General features: G+C 35.8%; 1 protein-coding gene across 1 annotated transcript in view; it reads right to left on the bottom strand.

Annotated features, from left to right (window-relative positions):
• Nucleotides 1-26912, bottom strand: part of LOC150097280 (adenylate cyclase type 10-like) — a 198907-nt gene that overhangs the window by 33764 nt on the left and 138231 nt on the right. The window contains exons 6-7 of the mRNA XM_090407634.1: nt 23232-23263; nt 14796-14908 (exon numbers count right to left, since the gene is read on the bottom strand). Coding sequence (XP_090263760.1) covers nt 14796-14908; nt 23232-23263 — 145 coding nt within the window. The remainder of the gene's footprint in view (nt 1-14795; nt 14909-23231; nt 23264-26912) is intronic.

Genomic DNA, 26912 nt, shown 5'->3' with positions numbered 1-26912 from the left:
AAAATCAGAACAGCCTCAACTCACAATGGGGAAAAAATAAACACAATCGCATCCAGAAGATACTGGTGTATGTGAATCTCCCTTCTCTATGACTTTCTCTCTCTCTCTCTCTTCTGTTCCATTTCCATTCTGCAATTTATAGAACATTCCTTTAACCAGTATAAAATACTATCTAAAAGCACTCATTAAATAATTTGACTATAGTCTCTGTGGTTGCCACTATGCTTTTTATAAACAAAGAAATGGAGATACCCATGCAGATGCCAACAGTATTTCCATGGGTCTAGTTCCTTGATAAAGAGACCACAGCAAAAGCGGAAAACACTCCAAAGAGTAAAACACAGTATAATCAAGCCAATATAAGCAGTTCTATAGGAAGTTTTCATATTGAGACCACATTGTAATATAAATGAGGAATTTATTAAAAATAAGCGATTAAAACCTGACAAGTTTCATGTGTCATAAGATTCACATCATCAGGGGTTGTGATAGATAAAAATTTTACACAACAAAAGCCTATTAATAATTAATTATACATATTAGATGTTTTTGATAATTTCACAACTGATAAATATAATTAATATTCCAGAACACAAATGATAAGAAACCTTGGTATGAGACCTAATGTAGAGAGTCAGAGAAACTAGATCATCATGGAGGAATGCGAAAAGTTCAGCTATGGTATGCAAATATGATAAAGATATGAATGTCTTTTCCTTTCTTTTAGGCATATGAATGTCTTTGAACACAGTTATGTATGTGGCAAAGGGGTGGAAAAATATGCTTTGGGGGTTGGACTTTTTGAGTATGTCTGGGGAAGGAAAGAGAAAGTTCTAGAACAAGACCAAACAGATTGCATATCTAATTATAAGAATGGGCTAGGTGGTAATTATTATGTCTATACACAAATGCCAGGAGCATCAGAAACAAAAGAATTGAGTTCATTGCTTTATTGAATATGATGTGACCTAAGATTGTTAGCATTAGTAAAACCTGGCTATCAGAAATAGTAACTGGGATTGAGTGTAATGGGTATACTATTTTTAGGAATGAAAACAGACAGGAAGGGGGGGTACTACTAATGATAACAGACGACTTAAGTCCAGTTACAGCAGAAATGCAAGAAAACAATGATGGTAACAATGTCCCATGTAGCACTGAGTTTGAGTCTATCTGGTGTGAAGTGGAGGTTAACAGAATGAAATATATGGTAGGGTAATGTTACAGATCTGGCGGCTCAGATACAGGGGACAAAGAAATGCATCACCAATTTAGCCTTATGGGTACCAAACGAGCGATCATTATGGGACTTTAATTTTCCAAACACTAATTGGGTAGAAGAGAAATCTCATGACAAGAAAGAAGATGAATTTATTGAATTGGTCCAAGATAACTTTCTCAAGCAGCATGTGAAAGAAGGAACTAAAGATCAGAGAGTGCTGGATTTGCTCACAGCATCAGCAAGGGGGGGGTCCTCTATCAAGTGGCTATTTTACCACCAGATAGTGACAGTGATCATGCTATGCTTTCTTGAGAAGTATCTAATTGTGTTGATGCTCCGAATAGAACAGATTACATGCTAAATTACAAAGCTGAATATTATGATCAACTTAGGAGAATACTATCTTTGGTCCCATGGTATCAGTTGCTGAATAGGAAAAATGTCAGCAGTGCATGGGAATCTTTGAAAAAGTGCTTAAATGAAGAGGTATCTGAATATATAACTAGTGTTTGAAGAATATATAGGTTGGGAGAAAGTGATGTGCAAATTTATTAAGCAATAGATCTACATGTAAAAGATGATATGGAAAGAATATCGTCAGAGAATAAGAGCGAGAGGAGTTATGAAATATAAAGCTCAGGCCAGAAAAATAATGAGTATTGTGCAGAAAGCTAAATCGGAGTACTAAAAGAAATTGGCCATGCAAGCTAAAGGCAATTCAAAAGAATTTTATCATTATACCACAAGCAAAAGAAAGAACGAATGTGAAAGAATAAATTTATTGAATGCCAATGGTACTCGAGCTAATGTTCAATTCAAATTAATTCAAACTGTTCAATTAATGAGTGCCCACTTTGCTAAGATATGTCAACCAGGTGTATGTAACATGGTGCACAGTGTTACTGCTACATTGGATGAAGAGTTAGAGGTTCATGAAACATATGAGGTTGAAGAGCTGTTGCATAACCTGGATAAGAATTTGTCTACAGGAACAGATGGAATATCAGCCTGTTTGCCAAAGGAATGTTCAGCCGAATTGGCTAGGTGTTTCACATGTTTGTATAACTTGAGTCTCAGCTCAGGAATGATACCACAGGAATGGAAGGAATGCATGGTAGTTCCATTGTACAAGAATGGTGCAAAAACCGACGTGTCTAACTACCGACCTATCAGTATCTCTGGGTGTGGTAGTGAAGATTTTAGAGAAGTTGTAAGAACTTGCATACAGAAATGGGTAGACAAGCAAGATATACTCTGCAAGGAACAGCATGGTTTACTAAAGAAAGGTCATGTTTTAGCAATCTGCTCATATTTTATAACAATGTTATGGCAGAGGTGGATAAAGGGAATGGATGCACTATGATAATGTTGGATTTTTCTAAGGCATTTGATAAGATACCACATGAAAGGCTGTTGCATAAACTGGAAAATATGGGACTGGAATATAAACTCTTGACTTGTAATAGGGGTTGATTGACAGAGAGATATCAAAAAGTGATATAGTGGTATAAAGTGGGTATGAATCTGTCAGATTTAAGGTGACCAGTGGTGTACCTCGGATTCAGTCCTTGGGCCATTATTGTTCAATCCATACATTAATGACATCAGGCAGGGTCTAACATCAAACATGCAATTGTTTGCCAATGATGCAAAGATAGGCAGGGCAATTCGAAGAATAAATAGGGAGTCAAATTGTTGTGTGTAATCATATAAAGCAAGAGATTCATAAGAAAAGCATGATGTGGAAGGACTACTGTGTGTGTGTGTGTGCACAAGGATGATGTCCATTATGAAAGCAGCAGGCTAGAATAGTCACAACTGTTGTACAGAAAGCAAAGTCTGAGTATGAAAAGAAACTGACTCTGTGTGGTAAAGACAATCCACAAGTATTCTATCGATATGCTGAAAATAAAAGAATAAACATGAGAGAATAACTCTTCTAAATGCAGATGCTATGAGGGTTACAGATGCAGAAGTTGTTCAACTAAGGAGTGCCCATTTTGTTAAAAGCTATCAAACTGGTGTACACAACATTGAGCTCACTGCTACCTCTTCACAGGATGAAGAAACTAGTGTATGTTGAGGAGGTATAGGGCTGTTGCACAATCTGAATAAGAATTCAGCAATAGGGACTGATGGGATATCAACACGTGTGCTAAAAGAGTGTTCAGCTGAGCTGGCTATTCCTTTGACCAGGTTGTTTCATATGATTAATTTAATACGAGTCTCAGAACAGGAAAGATTCCGCAGGAATGGAAAGAATGTATGGTAATTCCATTGCACAAGGGTGGTGCAAAGACCAATGTATCCAACCATAGACCAATTAGTATCTCAGTAGTGGTGGTGGTGAAGATTTTGGAAAATTGGTTAGGGCTCGCATTCAGAAATGGATTGACAGTGAATTTCTAATCTGCAATGAGCAACATGGGTATACTAAGGGAAGGTCATGTTTTAGCAACTTGCTTGCATTCTATAACAATGTTACCACTGAATTAGACAAGGGGAATAGATATACCATGATACTTTTGGATTTTGCTAAGGCTTTTGACAGAATACAGCATGGTAGACTGTTGCATAAATTGGAGAATATGGGTTTGGGTTATAGAAATTATTATTAGCATAGATAAGAGGATGGCTGACTGATAGATATCAAAATGTGGAATATGGGGGATGTGAGTCTGGAAGGTTTAAAGTAACAAGTGGTGTACCATAAGGATCAGTGCTTGGTCCACTATTATTCAATCTGTATATCAATGATATTGGGAAGGATTTGACAAGCGACATACAATCAGAAATGCTGTGGATATGCAGTACTTGCAGAATGATTTGAATAATCTGGAACTGTGGGCATGAGAAAATGGATGCCAGTAAATGTAAAGACATTCACTTCGGTGTGATTAGATATCCAAGCCGTATTATATTGGTGGGATTATGCTAGAAGAAACTGATGAGGCTAAAGATCTTGGAATGTTAGTTCAAGGAAGTTGAAGTTCAGGGTCCAGGTATCAAAGATTACAAATACAACCCCAAAAGATAATTGCAATGCTGAAACAAACATTCACAAGGAAACCAGTAGACTAGAATTGTGCACAATACATTAAGTGAGGTATTGTGCACAATTTTGGTCTCTTGGTTTCCAGTGATTCTAATACAGTGGAGAGAGTGCAAAGGAGAGTGTTAGAAATAATATCAAGATTGTGGAATACTGATTATGAAGATAGTTTGAGAATTTTAAAACTCCAAACACTAAAAAACAGGAGAAAGAGGGGTGATTAAGACTTACAAACTTCTGAAAGGGTCATACAGGATTTCAACTGATGGAATTTTTCAATTTTGGAGGGTGAGGAAAGGACAAGAGGGCATCTTTAGAAGCTAAGAATGAATGCCGCTAAGAAGGGGGCGAGGATTAAATTTTTCTCTTACAGGGTGGTGTGTGATTGGAATGGATTGCCACTGGATGTTGTGAGTGTAAGCAGTGTGAATGAATTCAAGAATAAGTATGATAGCAGGTGCGTGCAGTACGTGGCCTCCCTCGATGAGTCTCTTACTCCCTGGAGGTCTCTCTTAATAATAATAATAATAATAATTAGGGATGCTACTGATATTCAGCACTTACAAAATGCTTTGAATAGGCTGTAAATTTGGGCAAATGAAAATGGCTGACAGTTTAATGTTATTAAGTGTAAAGTTATGCACTTTGGCTTGATTAGTTTTCCAGAAGCATATTATATGAGTGGGGTTATGCTACAAGAAACTGAGGAGACAAGGGATCTTGGTGTGTTGATGGATAGGAATTTGAAGTTTAAAAGTCACACAGCAAAAGATACAACTCAGAGGATAATTGCAATGTTGAAGTGAACCTTGACATGTAAGGATAAGGAAGTCATTTTGCCTCTTTATAAGGCTTTGATAACACCATACCTGGATTATTGTGCACAGATTTGGTCTCCTGGATTCCAAGGACAGATTGTGAGTATGTGGATTAGACTCTGATTAACAGGAGAAAGAAGGGTGATATGATAGAGGTCTATAAACATTTTTAATTCCCATTAAAATGTTATAAGAATTATAGGATAACATCTGATGAAATTTTTTGTTATATGGAAGGTGGGGAGAGAACATGGGGGGCATCCATGGAAGTTAAGTTTGTTCACAGTCAAGAAAGATGTCAGAGCTAGGTTTTTCTCTCACAGAGCAGTGAGTGAGAGGAATAGTTTGCCCTTTAGGGGTAGTGAGTGCATCTAGTGTGAATGAATTTAAGGGAAGGTATGACAGCTGGTATGAATGATTTATAATCTTCCTCGATGAGTACTTGATTCCTTGGAGGTCTTAGATAATAATAATAATAAATTCATTACTGTATTCATGTTGGAACATTGCTAGTTGTCACTATTGCATTCTGTGGTATCATGCGTGCTATATCCTAGGTCCATGGCAGTTAAATTTTTGATGAATGAAGACCCTACTCAAACACTGCATAGAAAACACTTTTTTTAATATTTCAAGTCAAATATTCAAAACAAAAAGAAGGCTTGGCATGGGTTCCTCACCCCCCTTTCTCCAGCCTTAGCCAACCTGTTTATGGAAATTGCAAAACTAATGCATAAGAAATTTATCAGAAGAAACCAAAAGTTTGGTTACGGTCTGTCAATGATATTTTCGTCATTTGGTCAGGAAAAGTGGATGAGCTGAATGCTTTCGAAGATTATCTTAATAACTTCCATTCCAATATAAAATTCACTCTTGAACTAGATCAGCACAAAAAAATACATTTCCTTGGTATCCTTGTGAAAGTAAACGACGAGGAAAAAAGGTTATCCTTTTCAGTATAAAAAAAAAACCCTACCACAACGGGAAAATTTTAAATGCTGCTTCACACTACCATCCATTACAACAGATAGGTGTAATTATAACTTGCTGAGTAAGGGCATGCAATATATCAAGCATGTCAATTAAACTACCTGAAACAGAACCTCACACTTAATGATTTTGAACCCAAGATGATCAGAAAAATTCTTAATACATCTCCTGCAACTTAAAGAAGATTTCAAGAATGTAATCATGCTGCCTTATATCGAGAATGTCACAGACAAAGTGGCTGTGTTGCTCCGTGAGTGCAACATAAAAGTGGCTTTTTTTGCTTTACAAAAAATATCACCCAATGAAAAAAACCAGGCACCTATGAGATTAATCGCTCTTGTGGTGTTTGTTATGTAGGCCACACAGGGAGGTCGGAAAAGATCTGCATGTCTGAACACATAAAAGACGCCAAAAACAGAAGAGAACATAAATCAGGCCTGGCATTTCACACAACCACTACTGGCCATTAAGTACTCTGGCAACGAACAAAAATGTCATATAATAAATTAAAGATGCCAAGAAATTATATTCTTGACTTAATTCTTTATTTATTTATTTATTCATATGGAGTTTCCTCCCTTTTCTCCCCCGTCCCTATTGGGACGAGGTGACCCCTCATGGGAGCGGGGGGTTAAGTATTTATGGCTGTAGATCCATGTGTGTTCACGGGGCTGGTTTGCCTGTTTGTGGGATGAAAAACTCTGCTGTCCATGCAAGACCAGCTAACTTGGCTATGGCTGAGGAAGATCCTTAAGCTCCTCACATTGGCAACTGGAATCGAACCCAGGAAACTCCTTCCCCAGGCATATAGTTGTGAAGTGCAAAGCCACTAGGCTAACCGTATGGACACTTAACCCTTTATCCAAGTGTAAACAAACAAAGTTTGCACCTGAACTATTTTCAGGACTGGGCAATTCATATGAAGAAGCTAATGACATCACTTGCTTTCGTATTCCATAATGAAATGTACATATCCTTACAGACATGTATAATGCCATGCATTATGATCGGAAGGGTCACTACCCAGACCAGTTTCAACCTTTATTGAGATCTCTTCATTGGAACAGGACCCAGAGGTGATACCAAGGTTGAAGTAATGCAGAAGTCACATTTCCATATATGAATAGCTAAAAGGTGTTACACCTTATTATTAAAATACTCTGGATTAGAGATAGTTGTTGGAAGTTCATCCACTTTGTTATACTATAAATTAAAGATGCCAAAAAAATTATATTCTTAGTTTAATCCTTTATTCAAGTGTAAGCAATAGAGTTTGCACTTGAACATTTTCAGGACTGGGCAACTAGTATAAAGAAGCTAATGACTTCACTTGCCTCAATAAATCACATTCACATCACTTGCCTCAATAAAGGTCAAAACTGGTCTGGGTATTGACCATCCCCATAATGCATAGCATTATACACATCTATATGGATATGTGCTTTGCATTATGGGATACTAAGGCAAGTGATGTGAAGTCATTAGCTTCTTTATACGAGTTTCCCAGTCCTGAAAATAGTTCAGGCACAAACTTTGTTTGCTTACACTGGGATAAAGGATTAAAGATGCAAGAATATAATTTCTTGCATCTTTAATTTATAGTATAACCAAGTGGAAAAACTTCCAACAAAAAGTCGTATATTGATAACTATTATATGAAAATTTAAAGAAGCCTCATAAATGCTTAGGACCCCTATACAATGCAATAAAAATAAAGGCTTAATTTTACATCACGTATGGTCTACTTTCATCAAAAAATGTAAATGCCAATGACCTATATTATAGCACACTTGATATCACAGAACGTGATAGCAATAACTAGCAGTGTTCGAACATGCATACAGTAAGGAATTTATCATTTGTATTCTGGTTTATCAATTATATTTAACAGTTGCAAAGTTATCAAATACATCTGTGTAATTAATTGTTAATAGGCTTTTGTTGTGTAAAACTTTTATGTACCATGACCCCTGATGATGTAAGTCTTACAACACATGAAACTTGTCAGGTTTTAATTGCTTCTTTTTAATAAACTTCTTATTTATATTACAATGTTGTCTCAATACCAAAAACTTCCCGCAATATATGGAATTGTTGATGAAAGACAAAGATAGAAGCAGTCAATGTGAGATGCAAGAAAAAAATAAAATAAGGTTTTAGTAGTTCAAGCAGAATTTTTTTAAATATGTAGCTATACAATATCTATCTGAAAGTTTATGTGATTAAGTTTGACTGCTGTTTGTACAATTTGTGTTTTGCACAAGTTTTTTTTTTGTCTAATGTATCTTGTGTTTAGCTTTCCATGATTAATCCAAATAAGCAAAAAATGTAGCAGCTCAGTAATGGAGTGTGTATGCCATGCAGACAGTGGTAAGTACTTGGTGACTTGAGTGTTGCTGTCTCTGGCATGAGTAGCTAAGTAGAGAGTTGGAAAGGAGTGAGTGCCAAAATAATATACAAGTAGCATGTTTGAGGGTGTGAAGAACAGAAAAGAAGTACTGATGAATTAGAATTTAGTAGTGCAGCAGAGGGAGATGTTTTGATAGTTTGCCTCAGGTGTCTGAGTGAATTTTGGGTGGAAGCAGGATGTGTGGAGAGAGAGGTGTTGAGAAGGAAACTGAATGCATGAAGAATAACTGAAAAAGGTGACTGGAGATATTACAAGGCTTGACATATTAACAAATGCATGGAGAACAAGACCAGGTATAAGAAAAAGGTGTGGGTACAATGGATAGAGCAATGGCAGAAAAGAGGGAAATGGAGGAAAAGAGAGAAAGTAATAATATTATTATTATAGGTTTTTTTTTTTTTTTTTTTGTCTCCATAGAGTCTGGAGACTCACTGGGGAAGACCAACTTTTATACACACAAAATCTATAATAACACTCATTAAACTCATTCACTATCAGAACACTTAAATCTATTCTGGCAATTCATTAAACTCATTCACCATTCAAAGGATCTAGTCCACATATTCTTACACAACTTCCAGAGATGATCCCTAGTTATATGAGTATTTGTCATATATATTGAAAAATTTCCTCAGCATCAATTTTAAAACCCCCCCTTTAATAGCTTATATGTTTCTATCAGGTCTATTGGTGTATTCTGGATTCAATACTGAAGTGATGATTAAACAACTCCACTGTCATCTGCATTGGAGTGTAACTTGACCCCCATTTCCATCTACATTTTCCATCCAGGGAGCTGTCCCAAGATAATTTCTAAGATTATTATAATATCTTGACTGATCATTCCACAAAAATACCTTTTTCGTTTATACCTCTGTGTGCCTATTCATTCTTCATGTCAAGACTACATGATCACTTTCACCAAACTGACAATCAGAACCTCTGATGCTAGGACCAAATCCAAAACTTTTAGCCCTCATGTTCTCTATACTGCTAAGAGATTTTTCCCCCCAAGAATTCTAGGAATTCTCTTCCCTTACTATATGCTATTTACTCTTCCCAATTTATACTGCTGTAGTCAAAATCTCCTATACTGAGTACTCACTTTGCACTTTCTGAGCATAACTGCCTAAATATTTTATGCTCTTCTCCATAGTTCCTGACCTATAGCAACAGCCCACAAAATATCCTGTCAGGCCCACACCTCTGCCTCACACCATACATACTGTCACTTGTCCAGAGAACAACAATCTCTCCAGATGCCTGCATTTTTGGTTGATAGGCAGAGAAGAGGAGATATGATAGAAACATTTAAATTACCAAAAGGTTTTTATAAGATTGATGCAGGGGAAATATTTCAGCAGTGTGATAGCGATAGAAGAACAAGAGGTCATCCTTGGAAATTAAGGAAAAGTGAGGTTAACAAGGGTATGAGAACAAGGTATTTTGCCTGGAGGGTGGTGAATGAGTGAAATGCATTGCCTGACTCAGTTGTGAGTTTTTCGTCTGTAAATGAATTCAAGAAGAGATATGATAGATATTTTTTGATAGTTTTGGGTCTCCCACAATGAGTCTACTGACTCCATGGAGATACCCCATAATAATAATAATAATAATTCTTCCATTTTCAAGCAGTCCATTTCTTACATTTCCTACAGCTTCTTCTTTTTTCCTTAAATGCACCAAAGCATTCTCATATTCCACACCTCTCTTTTGAAACATTCTCACTATCATGCCATTCGTTATTGCTGCTTTCCTCCTCAATTCTATAATATCACAACTAAGCCGGCCTGGCTGGCCAAGTGGTTAGCATATCCCCTCTCCAGCCAAAAAGGCAGTGGGTGCTTGTGATTGTCTGTGAAAATACTAGTGGTGGTGGCCAGTAGATGGCATTGGTGTAGACGATGAGGATGATAATGGTAGTTGCAGTTCACTGTAGTTGGTGGATTGAGTGGTGGAAACAGAGAACTGTGGAATGGGTGCCCTCCCCTCGATGAGTCTTTGGACTCCTTGGATGTGTTATGTAATAATAATAATAATAATATACTCATTCTCTTCCCTCTCACACTTTTCTGTTACACAACCTCTCTGACATTAATGTCAGAACTTTTCCCACCAAATTCATGCTACATTTTAGGTAGCTGGTACTCACCATTACTATCATTTCATCCACATTTTCTTTTCATCCTTCTTAATTGCCAATAATCAATCCCCCATACCTCACATTTCTCACTGATCCATTCATTTCTTATTCATCTACATCCCTTCCTTCCTTCCTCCCTCTCTCTCTCTCTCTCTCTCTCTCTCCCCCTGACATTCTCTTTCCATGTTCTCTTATTTACCTGCCTTTCTTTCATTTCTCTATCCATTGCTACTGCACTATCAGAACTTCTTACATCATGTTGCAACTCACATTGTCTATATTTTAGGAAAATTGCACACCTCACATCTCTCAAGTGACACATTTCTAATTGCAAACATACTGCAAATGCAGGATGCTAAAAAATCTTGTAGGAGACTGTGCAAAATGCAGTCCTTAAACGGTAGCAGTTCAATGATAACATATCAGCAAACTGACACACAGCAGTTGCCATTACTGAAAGACATGGTACAATCGACACAGATAAGATATAATAAAAAATATGTTAAACACTATAAACTGTAAAATATACTTTACACACTCAATTACAATTAACAAAGGAAAGACTCCTTTTAAATTTAAAATCATATGATAATTTCTATTTCACTTTTTTTTTCTGTGCAATAATTATTTCTTAATTTTTTTTATTCCTAAAAAAAAATTAAGAAATTAACAAAAAGTAAGCTGAAAGGTAAAAAAAGTTAATCCACCATCAGGAATTTACTTAGAAAGGTCCTAATTTTAAAAAAAAAAATTTATTTTAATTTAATTTTTTTTTTTTTAAATTTAAAAAAGTATTACAAGCAGAAAACTATCATGATCTCTAAAAGCTTGTGGCAAACCTAGAAAATGACCTACAAGAAAAAAAAAATGGGGTGCTTAAGGGTCAAAGCTGTATAACTGAGAGGAGACCTCCACATAGCCTTTAAATGAATGCGGAGAACCGACCAGGGCTTCTGACCTAATTTCCAATCCTCACCTTCTCATGGTGCACCCTGTTGGGTATCTACTTGGATATTGAACGAATGTGGATGGGCTGGCAATTTGGGATTTAGCTGACCAAATTGTATTCTTATTGGTTAAACCAAAATAAAAAATGATGGTACAACATGACAAAATTTCATGCCGGCTGGGGCGTCGCCTGATTAAACAAGGCCCCTGTTGTTTTTGCCAGGGAACCAGGGCGAACAGCAAAAAGTCAGCTACTGGAACAAATCTGAAAACAAACCCCAACTCAACATCACCAGAGTTAAAGATCGGTACTATCAACGTAAGAAGCTTGAATGGCAAAGAAATGGAGCTAGCTGAGGAATTAGATAAGTACCAGATCGACATAATAGGGGTGACTGAAACAAAAAAGACAAAAACTGGTGAGATTGAGATCTTTCTGAGCAATAAATACAAAATGTTATATTCAGGCAATGACAATCAAGGAAAAGAAGGAGTAGCCATAGTATTCAACACAAAATACGAGGCTAATCTTCTTGAATGGCAGTCAGTCTCAAGTAGAGTAATGTGGGCAAATATGAGAATGGGGAACTGGACAATGAGACTTATTTGTGCCTATGGTCCCACAGAAGGTTCTACTAAGGTAGAAGTGGAGGAATTTTTTGAAGCTTTAGAAAAAGCAACTGACACAATGAAAAAGGAAAAGTTGTTCCTTGTTGGGGAACTAAATAGCAGAGTAGGAAATGATTGTGAGACATACAAAAATATTTTAGGAAAATTTGGAGAAAAGAGCAAAGCTAATAATAATGGCAAATATCTGTTGGATTTCTGCTCAGGACATGGACTGGTTATTACTAACACCATGTTCCAACATAAAAATGTGCACAAATTCACATGGAGAGAAGAGAAAAGGAATAAGAAAAGTCTCATTGACTATGTTATTGTTGATAGTGATGTTTTCTCCCTGGTGCAGGACACCAGAGTGTACAGAGGATTTGAAATTGGAAGTGATCACTATTTAGTCTTGAGCACGATAAAATTGAATTTCATTTTGAAAAGAATAACACGTAAGAAAGTTTTAAAGCAAATAAAAGTTGAGCAGCTCTCAGATGTGAACTGTAGACTAAAATACACAAAGATTATTGAAGAAAAAATGAAAGAGTTTGAGAACAGGAACAAACCTTGGAGATTCCGTGGCAAACTCTGAAGAAAACATCGACTGATTCTGCCAGAGAGAGGCATGTAGTGAGGTTGTGTGCACGGATAAAAAAATCAGAACTCCCTGGTGGACACAGGAAGTTAAAGAGGCAGTGAAGGAAAAGAAGAAAGCATATCAAAAGTTCCTGTCGTAAAAAACACTGACCAGGCATGCAATCAGGAATACATATCCATACTTGAAGTAGAAAAAGCCATCAGAGGCTTGAAATGTGGAAAGGCCGCAGGAGTAGATGATATTCGACTTGAAATGCTGAAGTATGGTGGTATACGAGTCTTACAGTGGCTGCACTGCATAGTTCAGAAAGCCTGGACAGAGGGACGAATTCCCGATGATTGGAGTAGAGCTCTCATAGTACCCATATATAAAAAGGGAAATAAAACTGAATGTGAGAATTACAGAGGTATTTCCCTACTGAGTGTTCTTGGCAAGATCTATGCAAGTATACTTGAGAAACAAATTAGAAGAATTGTGGAAGAACAGCTGGGTGAAGAACAAGCTGGATTCATGGCCGAATAGAGGCTGTCAGGATCAGATCTTCACTTTACGACAAATAGTCGAAAAAGCATGGGAATATAACAAAGATCTATATTTAAGTTTTGTTGATTTGGAAAAGGCATATGACAAGGTGCCAAGAGAGAAGCTATTCAATACGCTACAGTTATATGGTGTCAATGGGGCATTATATCAAGCAATACTTAGTCTGTATTTGAGTTGTAAGTCGGCAGTTAGAATTGAAGGAAGTACAGGAAGATGGTTTAATGTTAAATCTCATGTGAGACAGGGATGTACATTATCACCTGTTATTCATTATCAATATGGATCACAATATGAAGGAAATAGGTATTAAGCATGATATCAAAATTGGAGATGTTAATGTCAGCTCTTTGATTTATGCGGATGATGTTATACTTCTAAATAAATCCGCTACAAGTCTGCAAGATTCTCTGACTAAATTGAATAGCTGTTGTAATAGATATGGTATGAAGGTCAGCAATAAAAAGACAAAGACGATGAAAAGAGGCAGAATCATTGAAAATGTCAACTGTGTTGTGAATGGAGAACCTGTGGAACAAGTAAAACAGTTCAGCTACTTAGGCATGATTTTTACCGAAGATGGTAAATTAAATATGGAAATAGACAACAGAATCAGCAAAGCTGGTATGGTGGGAAGTCAATTGAATAAATTCATATGGAATAAGAGAGAAATTAGTCGGAACACTAAATTAGCTGTATTCAAGACAGTGTTCAAACCAATTTTAACTTATGGATCTGAGAGCTGGGTCAGAAGTAAAACACTTGTCCAAAGACTAGAGCGCAGATATGAGAGTACTGAGAAAGATTATGGGTGTGAACAGATGGCATCAATGGCAATATCATATTAAAAACGAGGATATTAGGAAAGAACTTGACATTGTCAGCATCCAGGAATGCGTTAGCAGAATTAATCTCAGGTGGTATGGTCACTTAAACAGAATGGGCGAGGAAAGATTAGCAAAACAAGTGTTCTCTGCCAGGTTGACAGCAAAACGACCCAGAGGAAGACCAAGATATAGGTGGATTGATACGGTACAAAGTGCCTTAGACGATAGAAATATAAGATCTGATAATGTTGGAGTCTTGACAAGTAACAGACTGATTTAGAGGAAAATTGTAGATAGGAAGTTAGTAATGATGTAATTTTTTCCATGTAGCACTATCATATCCTGTACACCCCTTGAGGGCACATGGCAGGAATTTGATGATGATGAGAAAAAAAAGATTATGAATTACATACTTATCATGATCCTGTTTTTTCATTGATTTACTAATGTAATGTGAAATGTTTCAAATAACTTTTTTTTGTATTTTTTAGGAACTCTAATTACTATACTTCACGAATTACATAACTCATATGTAATTTTAAACATTAATATAGTTTGAAGATATCTTTTATATATACATATATATATATATATTTCTTTTAACTTGAAAAGCAAATTATTTAATGAATGCTTACACATTAATGGCTTTCAAATGTTTTACTATATCCACTGCACAGTTTACAGCACGAGCAGTATCATTTCTATGATTATAACCAGGCACACCAAATACTATTAAATAAGAGCAGCCCTAGAAACAAAAATATTAATACTCATTTCATGTCAGTAACACATACACACACAACACATACTACATACTGTATGTAGATGCACCTATTAGAAGAATTATAAGTATAGCTAAAAATAATCCATTCCTTTTTTTTTTTTATTCGGTTCAATCAATTCAAGTCAATTGAAAAAAAAAAAACAATTAACACACCATGTTAATTCTTATTGTTATGGCTCATTCAGTAAGTCCAAGGGTATGTCAAGAAAGAGAAACTTTCAGAACCTTATGTCTAAATGTCTATCATATTTTTTTTTGAATGAGAAAAAATAGCATGTAATGTCATATACAAAAAGCTGTAGTTTTACTTAGCATATTTCTTTCTCTAAATGATTTAGTTCATAGTTTTAGATCAGTGGTTCCCAACCTTTTTCCACTTGCATACCCCTTTTAAACCCATTTCTATAAATTGCACCCCTTGTTTTTAAAATAGCTGTTTTTAAATACTGACACTTTTGTTCATTGCCTATTCTAATGTAAAATAATTAACTTCACTTGTTTTTCTGCCATTACTGATTATTTTTCGTGTACCCCTGAATGGCCCAGCACATACCACCAGTTGGGAACTGATGTTTTAGATAAATAAAATCAATATTATTGTTAAGGATGGTGTATTATGGTATGAAATAGCATAACAAAATAAATTATTTATGAAACTGAAAATATTCTGCTGGATTTTAAACTACCATCTTCAGAACCAAAAATATCTTGTACTGAACAAATAGTACTGAATCAAGTAGTTGTGCAAACAATTAAAATTATAACTTTAATAAAGAAACTAATGTCATATTATGAACCCTCTCTCTCTCTCTCTCTCTCTCTCTCTCTTTTGGGATGGATAAAAGGAAATTTATTCAGAGATGTCAGGTTATAAGTGTTCATAAAATAACTATTTTCTAAATCCTTCAGAAACTGATGCAGCCGTACTTACAAAGATTAGGGAAGTGCTTCATTATGTATGCTGATTCTAAACATAGTCACTCAGAATTGTGGTGATTTCTGTTCAGCACAATTCTTCATTTTAATCTTTTAACATTAGTGTTCTTCCATTTTAATCTGTGATTGGGTATCCACATGACTGTGGATGTAGTTTTATGTTCTTCAGGGAGGAAGTTAGTTGCTCTACCAGTCTCTACAAAGAAGGCTAAGTGGCAAGCACATGGCACTTTATGTACTCTCAGGATGTGTTAATGGATGATGTTTGTCTTTAGTAGAAGGGATAAATGTTGCTACTTGGATATGTAGCTTAAAAGCAACATGGAGATTATACTTATGAACAACTTTAGCTGTCTTTTCAGACGAATCTCAGATATAAAAGATAGGGACAGTTTTGTCATAATCGTGTGTGTGTGTGAGAGAGAGAGAGAGAGAGAGGGGTAAGCAAGGGTTAAGAGGAGAGTGAAACACAGTATTTTTTGTATGTAGTAGGGTTGTAGCTGGTGAAAATAACCAAGTTCTGTTGTCAACCGCTATTATTAGAACAAATAATGCTGCTGTATGTATAATGATTTTGAGGAAGGTGTTATATACAAGGGGATGCTGAAATGTTCTGATAAACACCTAGAACAAATTAAAGCAACTGATATAACCACAAAAAAGAACATATCTTAAAACTCTTTAACCCCCATGTTACATCAAATTGTAATAATTTGTTTTTTTTTCTTTCAGTATATATAAGAATACATGTCAGAGGTTTTGAAGAAATTAAAAGCACAGACATGAGGGCAGTCACCTGTTTTTCGTGCTGCAAGAAAAGTCCACAACGAGATTCACCAAACTTTGTGTGAGACTTTAGGGGACTGTGCCCAAGCATATCTAATAGTTGCCAGATGGGTGGCCAAGTTTAAAAATGGGTATCCTGAGATATCAGATGCCCCCAGGTCAGGAAGATCTTCCATAGTGATCACACCTGAAAAAAATTGATGCAGTGCATGCCACGATCCTTGATGATAGATGAATACTAGCCAGAAAACATTGCAATGACTATGGGGATATCCAGGGAATGAATTGGGGTCATTATCTGCAGACACCTGGACATGCAAAAACTCTCAGCGTAGAGGGTCTCCAAATGTTTAAATGTCAACCAAGAGGAGAGAAGAGAACATGTGCTGTCAAAATGTGAGCATGTGATAAAATGGATTTTGAATCATTTTGAGAAATGAGGTGCAAATATTTAGTTCATGTTATGACTGTTGGTGAAACATGGCTTCTTATTATGATCCAGAGACCAAATGACAGTCAATGAAGTGGAGACACAAAGGTTCTCCACAGCAAAAAGGTCCGAACCTAAATGTTAGCAGGGAAGGTTCTTGCCATTATCTTTTGGGGTATGGATAAAGTAATCCTTACCAAGTACCTTGAAAAAGGTTAAACTGTTACAGCAGCAGATTATTCACCAGCTCTGAATTGAAAGAGGTACTGAAGGAAAAACACAGTGGAAAACTGAGCAAAGGCATGTTGCTTTTACAGGACAACACACCTGCTCACACTGCTCATGAAACCCAATAGACAATACATAACTTGGACTTTCAGAGTCTATCTCGCCCACCCTATTCACCAGACCTGGCCCTATCTGACTATTTCCTGTTCCCAAATTTAAAGAAACACTTGAAAGGAACAAACTTTACCACAGATGATGAAGTCACATATCTGCAGCTGAGGACTGATTTGTGCAACAAGGGAAAGACTTTTTTTCTCAGAGGATTGCAAATAATTCAGTAGAGTTGTAACAAGTGTATAACACTTCATGGGGAAAATGTAGAATAATGTGTAAATTACATGGTTCTACCTCAATATCTCAACTTTTCAGCACACCCTCATATGTACCTTCTAATGTGAATGTAGGTTTTTCTTTAACAGATAAAGATGATGAACAATTCAGATACCTTCCTATGAAGAATTTACAGTTTTTCTCTTTTTTTATATATTTATGGCTATTTAAATACACTAAAAAGGTATCTAATAAGTCTAAGCCACAGAAATAGCATAACCCACACTACTAATTTGAGTAGGTGTAGCAGGGTTTGAATGCTGTTGTTTGAATCTTCTATAGAGAAACTGGCTAAATTGAAAGAACAAAAGAAATTCCTATCTCTTTAATATGAGTTTAGTTATAACATGGATAAAAGGTATGAGAGTAGTGAAGAATAGAGAAAAGCTATGAGATTAGTCCTGTGTGTATGTGTGAGGTGATGAAGGGTTAAGAGGAAGTGACATGTAGTATTTTGTCTATTTTATAAGAGTAATAGCCATTACCTAGATGATGTAGTAAAAACAACTGAGTGCAATAGCAAAAATTTATCTTTAGAACAAATAGCCCATATATCCATGGTGGATATATGCTTATATAAATGGTGCATAAATTATTTTTATTTGATTCCTGGCACAAAAAATTATTTAAAAAACTAAAACTACACCATGTTAAACTAATCTGGATATATAAGATATATAAGGACTCAATAATTCAATACTCCAACTCCTTCATCCAATATTTGATAGCACAGAAAGTATTACTTAGCTACAAAAATGCACAGACACTTACTCCACTCATAAGTAATTCTCTCTACCTTGATTAAAATTTTTATTCAGTTCAAAATGATAATAAAAAAAATTATTCTCAAAACTTCAGACATCATGATTAGTTTTGATATCATATATCTATTTACTACTGTACCAATGCAAGATATTCCTAAGCTGATTAAGTAATCCCTCCAAAACATTTTTGAATTATTCAAATTCGTCTTTCATTCAAGTTAGAAAAGAAAAAATATACAAATAAGTAAATGAGATTGCAATAGATTCTCTACCTATCCCCTGATTTAGATTTAGCCAATTTCTATAGAAAATGCTGAACAAAATGCTTTACATTTTGCTGCATTAAACTGTTACTAACCTTCATTTACTTGCCCATCTGTCCAGTTTATTCAAATCCTCTTGCAGGGCTACCCCATCTGCATTATTTCTAATAACCCTTCCTAGTTTCACATCATCTGCAAACAACTGAATATCTCCCTGCAATCCACTGACAATGTCATTGATATAAAGGTTAAACAATACAGGTCCCAGTACCCCTATGGGACCCCATTTGTAACCTTCTGCCTCCTTGATATTGTCTCACCATACACAACCCTCTGATACCTATCAGATAGCCAATCCTGAATCCAGTTGACTAACCTGACATCTAAACAAATATGCTGCAACTTAAATATCAGTTTATCATGTGGCACCCTGTCAAATGCTTTTACAAAATCCAAAAAAAAAAAATGACAGTATATGCCTTTCCCTCATCAACTGCTCTTGTCACATTATTATAAAAGGCAATCATATTACTAAAGTAAGAGTGCTCCTTAACAAATCCATGTTGACTCTCATAGATAACATTACCCTCATCTGCCCAATGCTGTATATGGTCCCTCACTAATAATTTTAGAACAATTATCTTCATCAGCCACCTAAGCAAAATATTTTTGGACATATTACTCTCATTTATTGAAGAAAAAATGGAATACAATTTATGCCTTCCAAGCTGGATTTAGAAAGAATAGGAATACAATTGACCATACATTTATACTCCATATGATGATTATTATTATTAAGAGAGACCCCCAGGGAGTCAGGGACTCATCGATGGAGGCCACATACTACATGCACTAACTCTCATATTTATTCTTGAATTCATTCACAATGCACACCCAACATCCAAGACAATTCATTCCAAACAAACACCACCCTATGAGAGAAAAATCTAGCCTCATCCCTTCTTAGAGCATTCGTTCTCAGCTTCCAAGGATGCCCTCTTGTTGCCCTGTTGATGGAAGTTTCATAAAATGAAAACTTCCATCAATTGAAATCCTGCATGACCCTTTCAAAAGTTTGCAAGTCTCAACCATATCACTCCTCTTTCTCCTGTACGCTATTGTCTGGAGTCTACAAATTCTCAAACTATCTTCATAATCAGTATTCCACAATCCTGATATTATTTTTAACACTCTCCTTTGCACTCTCTCTCTCTCTCTCCATTGTATCAGAATCCCAAAGGAAACCAGAAGACCAGAATTGTGCACAATACACTAAGTGAGGTCTTATTAAGCCCTTGTAAAGAGGCAAAATGACATCCTTAGTTTACATGTGAAAGTTTGTTTCTGCATTGCAATTATCTTTTGAGTTGTACTTGCCATCTTTGCTATGTGGCTCCTGTTGCTATTTACTAACACTCCAAGATTCCTAGAAGAAACTGATCAGTTTCTTCTAGCATAATTCACAATATATATATATATATATATATATTTTTTTTTTTTTTAAATTTTGTATGGTGATTCAATGCTCGTGAGCCCCTTTTATGGCATACGGCACTACCTCAATTCCTACAATATAATAAAACATTGGATATCTCATCACACCAAAGTGCATAACTTTCATTTACTGATGTTGAACCGACATCAATTTTCCTATGCCAACAATTCCAGCCTATTCAAATCATTCTGCAGGTACTGCTTATTAGCCACATTGAAGTAGCGAGTACATCTAGTGTGAATGTTTAAAGATAGATATAACAACTGGTGCAGCTGATGTATGGCCTTCCTCAATAAGTTCTTGACTCAACTCCTTGGAGGTCTCAGACAACAACAACAATAATAATAATAAAATGGGATATTATATTGATCAAAATATAGTCTCTATTTAAGTCAGAAGTTATATTTGAAAGAGATACAGATAATTTGATGAAAAATCATTTATATGACAAGGGTTCACATTATCTCCCCTATTCATCATCGATATGGATCCCATTATGATGAAAGTGGCAATCAACCTGATATTAAAACTGGAGATATTTAACTGAAAACTTGTGGGACTCTGTCACAAATAAGTTGCAATGTCTAATTCCCCATTTTGATGTTTGCTAACATCACTCTTCAAGATTATTTTATTTTAATCTTTAGAATAGAATTTTATAACTACTTTATTTCAGTGATCATTACTCTGCAAATATACCATCTTATAGATGGTATATCATCATGTATCATTGTACACATCATCATATAGATGATATATCTTCTGTAAGAGTATATCATTGTATATATCATCATATAGATGGTAACTCATCTATAAGAGCATATCATACAGGTGAAGATATTGCAGTAACAAGAGAGACAAAGAATTTTAAGGAAAAGGTAAATAAAATGGAGGTGCATAGCATATTACAGAACCTTAATGTGAATACAGCTATGGGATTAGATGGAATACCAGTTCGAGTTTTATGTGAAGGTGCTAGGAAATCGACAATGCCCTTGACCACATTGCTTAATCTAAGTCTCAGTTCTGGGTTAGTGCCAAGTGGGTGGAAAGAGGGGAAATAATTCCATTACATAAAGGAAGCTCTAAGAATGATATACCAAATTACTGACGAACCAGCATATCAGGAGTTGTTGTCAAGTACTGGAGAAGTTGGTCAAGAAAATACAGAAATGGATAAACAGAAAGAGATACTGTATGGGGGGGGGGGACATCACTTTGTGAAGGATAGGCTATGCCTCAGTAAATTGCTCACGTTTTATAATACAGTGACAGCTGAGTAATGGGTTTACAGTGATAATGCAGTATTTTGCAGAAGCCTTTGGCCGAATACCACATGGAATTCTAATCAGTAAATTGTTGCATAGCACACAAAGATGGATATATAGGATTGGTGAGGTGGATCAGAGGGTGGTTGATTGAGAGATATCATAGAGTAGTTTATTCTGGAGTATTCTCGAAGAAGACATATGAAGAGTGGAGTGCTACAGTGCTCTGTTCTTTGGCCATTACTGTATAATTTGTAGATTAATTATATATGAAAGGATCTGAGAAGTTGTTCAGTGTTTGCCAATGATGCAAAGTTGGGGAGAGCAATAGTTAATACAGATGTTGTCAAAATTTTGCAGGATGATTTGGATAGACTGGCAGTATGGGCAAAGGAAAATGGATGTCAATTTAATGTGACAGAGTGTAAGATTAGGCATTTTGTGGTGAAAAGATTACCAGGTGTATAACACAGTGATCGAAATGTACTCCAGGAAATTGGCAAAGCTAGAGATTTGGGAGTGTTAGTGGATAGGGAGTCAAAGTTTAGAGGTCACTAGCAAAAGTGGCTAAAGCATCTCATCAGATTACTTGGTTACTGAAGAATACTTCGATGAGCAGAGACAAGCAGCTTATTATTCCTCTTTATAGAGGAATAATAAGCCGCTAGAATAATAGAATAATAATCTATCTTCTTAGATCTGCTGCATGCAGATCGAGCCACCAGGGTTTCTTGGTGATGAGGAAGAGGTGGAGAGGATACAGAGGCGAGTGACCAAAATGGTAAAAAGTTAAAGTTTAGAGGTTACTTTTCGATGGAATGAACCCTACGAAAACATGTTGAAGATTTGTGGGTTGGTTAGAGAAATATGTTGACAGGTGGAAAAGGGGTGATATAGACTGGCATTGATTGAGACAAACAAATTATTGAAGGGCTTTTACAAGATTAATTCAGAGGAACTTTTTCAGAAGAGGTCTGGTGGTGGTAAAACTAGGCCCCCCCCCCAATCCTTGGAAACTGAGTAAGTGTGTGGTTAGCTAGGGTGTTAAAACTAGGTTTTTTGTTTGGAGAGTGGCGAATGAGTAGGATAGGTTGCCAGAGTCTGTGGGTGCCATTACTTTGAATATGTTCAAAGCAAAGTATGATAGATATTGCAAATGTTGGATAGTGCCTGACATGATGTTTAGGGCTACCATCAATGAGTTTAAGGACTCCATCGAGTAGCCTGTAATAGTAATAATAATATAGTTATTAATTAGCAAAACCTTGCCTATTTTATGCTTCTTCATCTATTAATACCAATATGAGCATAGTACTTCTCTGCTTATTATACTAGTTCAACTTTTTTTTCTATATAGTCAGAATCCCTGATAACTTCTTAGATCATCTTCCTCTGGTTATTCTTGTTTTCATATCTCTAGAATACCAAATCTACACATAATTACCAAGATAGGATCATGTGAGGTGATTATAAAGAAGAATAGTATCTCCTTGTTGCATACTCATCAACACCCTTTGTGTATTGATCCCATTTGTAATATGTCCTCAAAAGTTTAACTCCCCATCCACACTAACTGTGAGTAGTGAAAAAAGTCAGTTAGTTATCATAAATTAAGGTAATTAGATATCAATTTATATAGAATTTTTTTTTAAATAAGGAAAGAATCTTATGCAGATCACACTGACTGAACTTTTACATAAATATTATTCTATATGTCACTGACTCACCTTGTCAAATAAGACAACCTTATTCAGCATTCCTGAAAGAAATAAACTCTTAAGTGCAATGAACTAAATAACAGATATGCAAGTGTATCAAAAGTAATTACGTATACCCATGCAAAATACATGAATGAATGCAATATGGGAATATTCGTCTGGTTTACATTTTTATACTATGCATCTCCAAGTTCCTGTTCTTATGATTTCATGTTTCTCTTTCTGCACTTTGATAACTGTTTATTATCTCCTGCATACACATCTAGAATATGGTAATTGTTATTATTATTCATAACTTATTTTTAATGGTATTAACATGACCAAATGAATTATTTTATAAAAAATGATGTTTATTAACTGGCTTATATTTCACTGGATTTTAAACCAGCATCTTTAGAGCAGAAAAAAAGCATGTTATAGTTTACATGCAACAATGATTAAGTGAAACAATTTAAATTGTAACAGACAAAAGAACTCCTATGTGACAGTTCTACTTAACAAATTATAGATCATGATCCCACTATGTCTCAAATGAGAAAAATCCTCAAATTATTGAAAAAAGTGACTTATTAGCCCAAAGAAATTATCATCAAAATAAAACTGGTTCATGTTAAACCAACCAGTATTTATGGAGTAACTAAAATTCCATAAATCCAATAATCCCCTATGCCCTAGAGTTGATAACATAGACAGTCCTACTTATAAACTTGCCCAACAGTTAGCCAAGTCTTTTCTCTTGCCCCCCCCCCCCCCTTACTGGCAACTCTACTTTTGCAAAATATTCAGTCCATTTCAAATAATTAGTTAAAAATCGTATCCTTAAAAATTCAGACATAATGGTTAGTTTTGATGTCACTTCTTTATTAACTAATGTACCACTAATAGACACTCTTAATTTAATCAAGTCTAAATTTCCACCTGATATCTTTGAATTATTCAAATTTACAATGAATGCAGGTTACTTTACATGGGCGAGGAAAAATCTCCAAACAAAAAACTAATGGTGCAGCTATGGGATACCCTCCTCTCCTCACATTTAGCTAACTTTCACATGGAATACTTTGAAAACCAAATGCTTACCACAGCTACATACAAGCCCCTAGTGTGGATACACTTTGTTGATGATGTGTTTGCCATTTGGCCCCCATGGAAGACACTTTGGATGCTTTTGTAATCTATCTAAACAGCCCACACCCCAAAATTCATTTCACAGTAGAAAAAGAATATAATAAAAGTTTGCTTTTTCTTGACACATTAGTCACCTGCTTGGATTACTATCTTTTTCCATTTATCGAAAGTCAACACACAAAGGAAGATATCCACATTAACAATCACATCATCATTCAGCCTAATGTGTGTGTGTGTGTGTGTGTGTGCACACACACACACACACACACACAGAAAGAAAGAGAGAGAGAGAGAGAGAGAGAGAGAGAGAGAGAAACACAGCCAGAGCCATTTGTTCTAATGATGCAGCTCTTTTCACAGAACTTAAATATCTGCACCATATTTTTTTGGCCAATGGCTACAATTCCTACAAAATAGATAAAATACTACATAGTCCCATTACTTCTCTCTCCTGAAACACACAAGAAGAAATCACTACTCCTATAACCAGAACAAGTATGGTTGCATTAATTTGCCAAAAATTTAGGAGATTGTTATCTTAAGATCAACTCCTACATGGCTGTAATACTTCTTTTTTTTTTTTTACAACATTAGAGGGTGCCAGAATATAAAAATATTGACAGAAGAAAGTTAAAATATTTTGGACACATAGAAGGGATGAAAGGGGGTCTTCTCAGAACAGTAATAGAAGGTAAAGTTCCTGGAAAAAGAGGCAGGGGTAGACCATCAATGAGATGGATGGATGGATGGATGGATGGATGGATGGATGGATGGTGTGTGTGGAGTGACTGATTTTCAGAGAGTTGAGGCTGCCAGAAAAGCAAACAACAGGACTACATGGCGAGGCCTGGTGTGGCACATCACCGAGCATCAAAGTGACTATATGGCATCTGCGGATGCCCAGTGAAGATAGTAGTAGTAGAGGGTGCCAAATTCGAACTTGAGATCTTTTGTGGTTAAAATTTGAATTGTTCCACTTACTCGTTGTTTGTAAACCATAATATGCTGCTTTGTGCTCTGAAGATGCTGGTTTGAAATACAGCAAAATATTACCCAGTTAATAAGCATCTTTTTTATAAAATAGTTCATTTGGTGTTGTTAATACTGTTAAAAATAAGTTATGAATAATGTTCAACACCTAAGCTTGTCTACTAGATTTATTATTATATTTACATGACACCTCCAAGGAGTCCAAGAACTCACTTCAGGAGAGCACTCCACTCTACTCTGATACACACATCTCACTGTCCCCACTACTACTTAATTCTCTAAATACAATCATACGATGCTCTGAATCATACAATGACACCACTACCATCAACACATCTACTATCCATCACCACCAACAACAATAGTATATTTAGTTGTCATCGTCTTGGCAATTTAGGTATAAGCTTTTTATGTCCTGTTCCTGCTCTGCAGATGAAATTGATCTTTCCGTCATAATTTTGGACATCCATGGCCTCCTCTTCCTGTAGGCTTATATTCTAGTGCTAGCTAGTTTAACAATAGGAATTCTATTGTTACTTATCCTTTCTATGTGATGTAGCCTATTTTGCTGGTATTCTTCTATTTCTTGTATGATGTTTTTTGTATTTAATCGTTCTCTTATTTCTGTGTTTTTCTTTTTATCTAATAATAGTGAGTCCCATGAGAAGTCTTAGAAACTTCATCTGTGCTGCTTCCAATCTTTGTCTGCTTCTTTGTTTTAGAATCCAAGTTTCACTGACAAATTTGAGAGATGTTTTGTAGGTCATATTATGTAATCTTAATTGAGTTTCTTTAGTTCATTTGTTTTCCAAAATTTCTTTTAATTATGTCATTCATTTTATTGCAAAATTGTAGTCTTGTTTCCAATTGTGAATTATATTTCCTAAGTATTTGAATTCCATAACTTGTTCTATTATTTTATTGCAAAGCATATAAATTAAAGATACCAGGAAATTATATATTTGGTTTGATCCTTTATCCAAGTGTAAGAAAACAAGTTAGCACCTGAAGTGTTTTCAAGGCTGGGCTTGTATATATAGAAGCTAATGACTTCACATCACTTGCCTTAGTATCCCATAATGCAAAACATGGACATGTATAATGCTATGCATTATGGAAAGGGTCACTGCCCAGAAAGGTTTCTCTGTATTAAGTGCAGGGTTACCTCTTCAAAAACTCGTGAGATCCCCCCAGATAACCCAACAATGAGCGATCCGAAAAATCAAAACTCAGCGTTGTTCTCCTCAGTAACAGGCTCACCCTGTCAGTGAGAAGAATTCTTAGTGTTTGGCTCTACCCAGTGGCAGGCTCACCCCACCACCGAGCAGAACAGCTCATATTTCATCTGAAGAATAACAGCAACAGCCATGCCTCAGTTAGAACTTCATTGGCTACAGCATTGCTATCCATCACCTAAGCTTCCAACTGGTTTCAACCCTTAGGGATCTCTTCAGTGGGAGCTAGACCCAGAAATGATACTAAGGTTGAAGTAAAGCAGAAGTCATATTTTCATATACGAGTAGCCAAAAGGTGTCGTACCTTATTATTAAAATACTCTGGATTAAAGACAGT

This window comes from Typopeltis vanoorti, chromosome 17 (genome assembly GCF_054136105.1).
Source record: "Typopeltis vanoorti isolate ZY-2024b chromosome 17, IOZ_Tvanoo_1.0, whole genome shotgun sequence".
Taxonomy (NCBI): domain Eukaryota; kingdom Metazoa; phylum Arthropoda; class Arachnida; order Uropygi; family Thelyphonidae; genus Typopeltis; species Typopeltis vanoorti.
The sequence above is the reverse complement of the archived record's forward strand: the minus strand, read 5'-3'. Positions and strand labels throughout refer to the sequence as shown.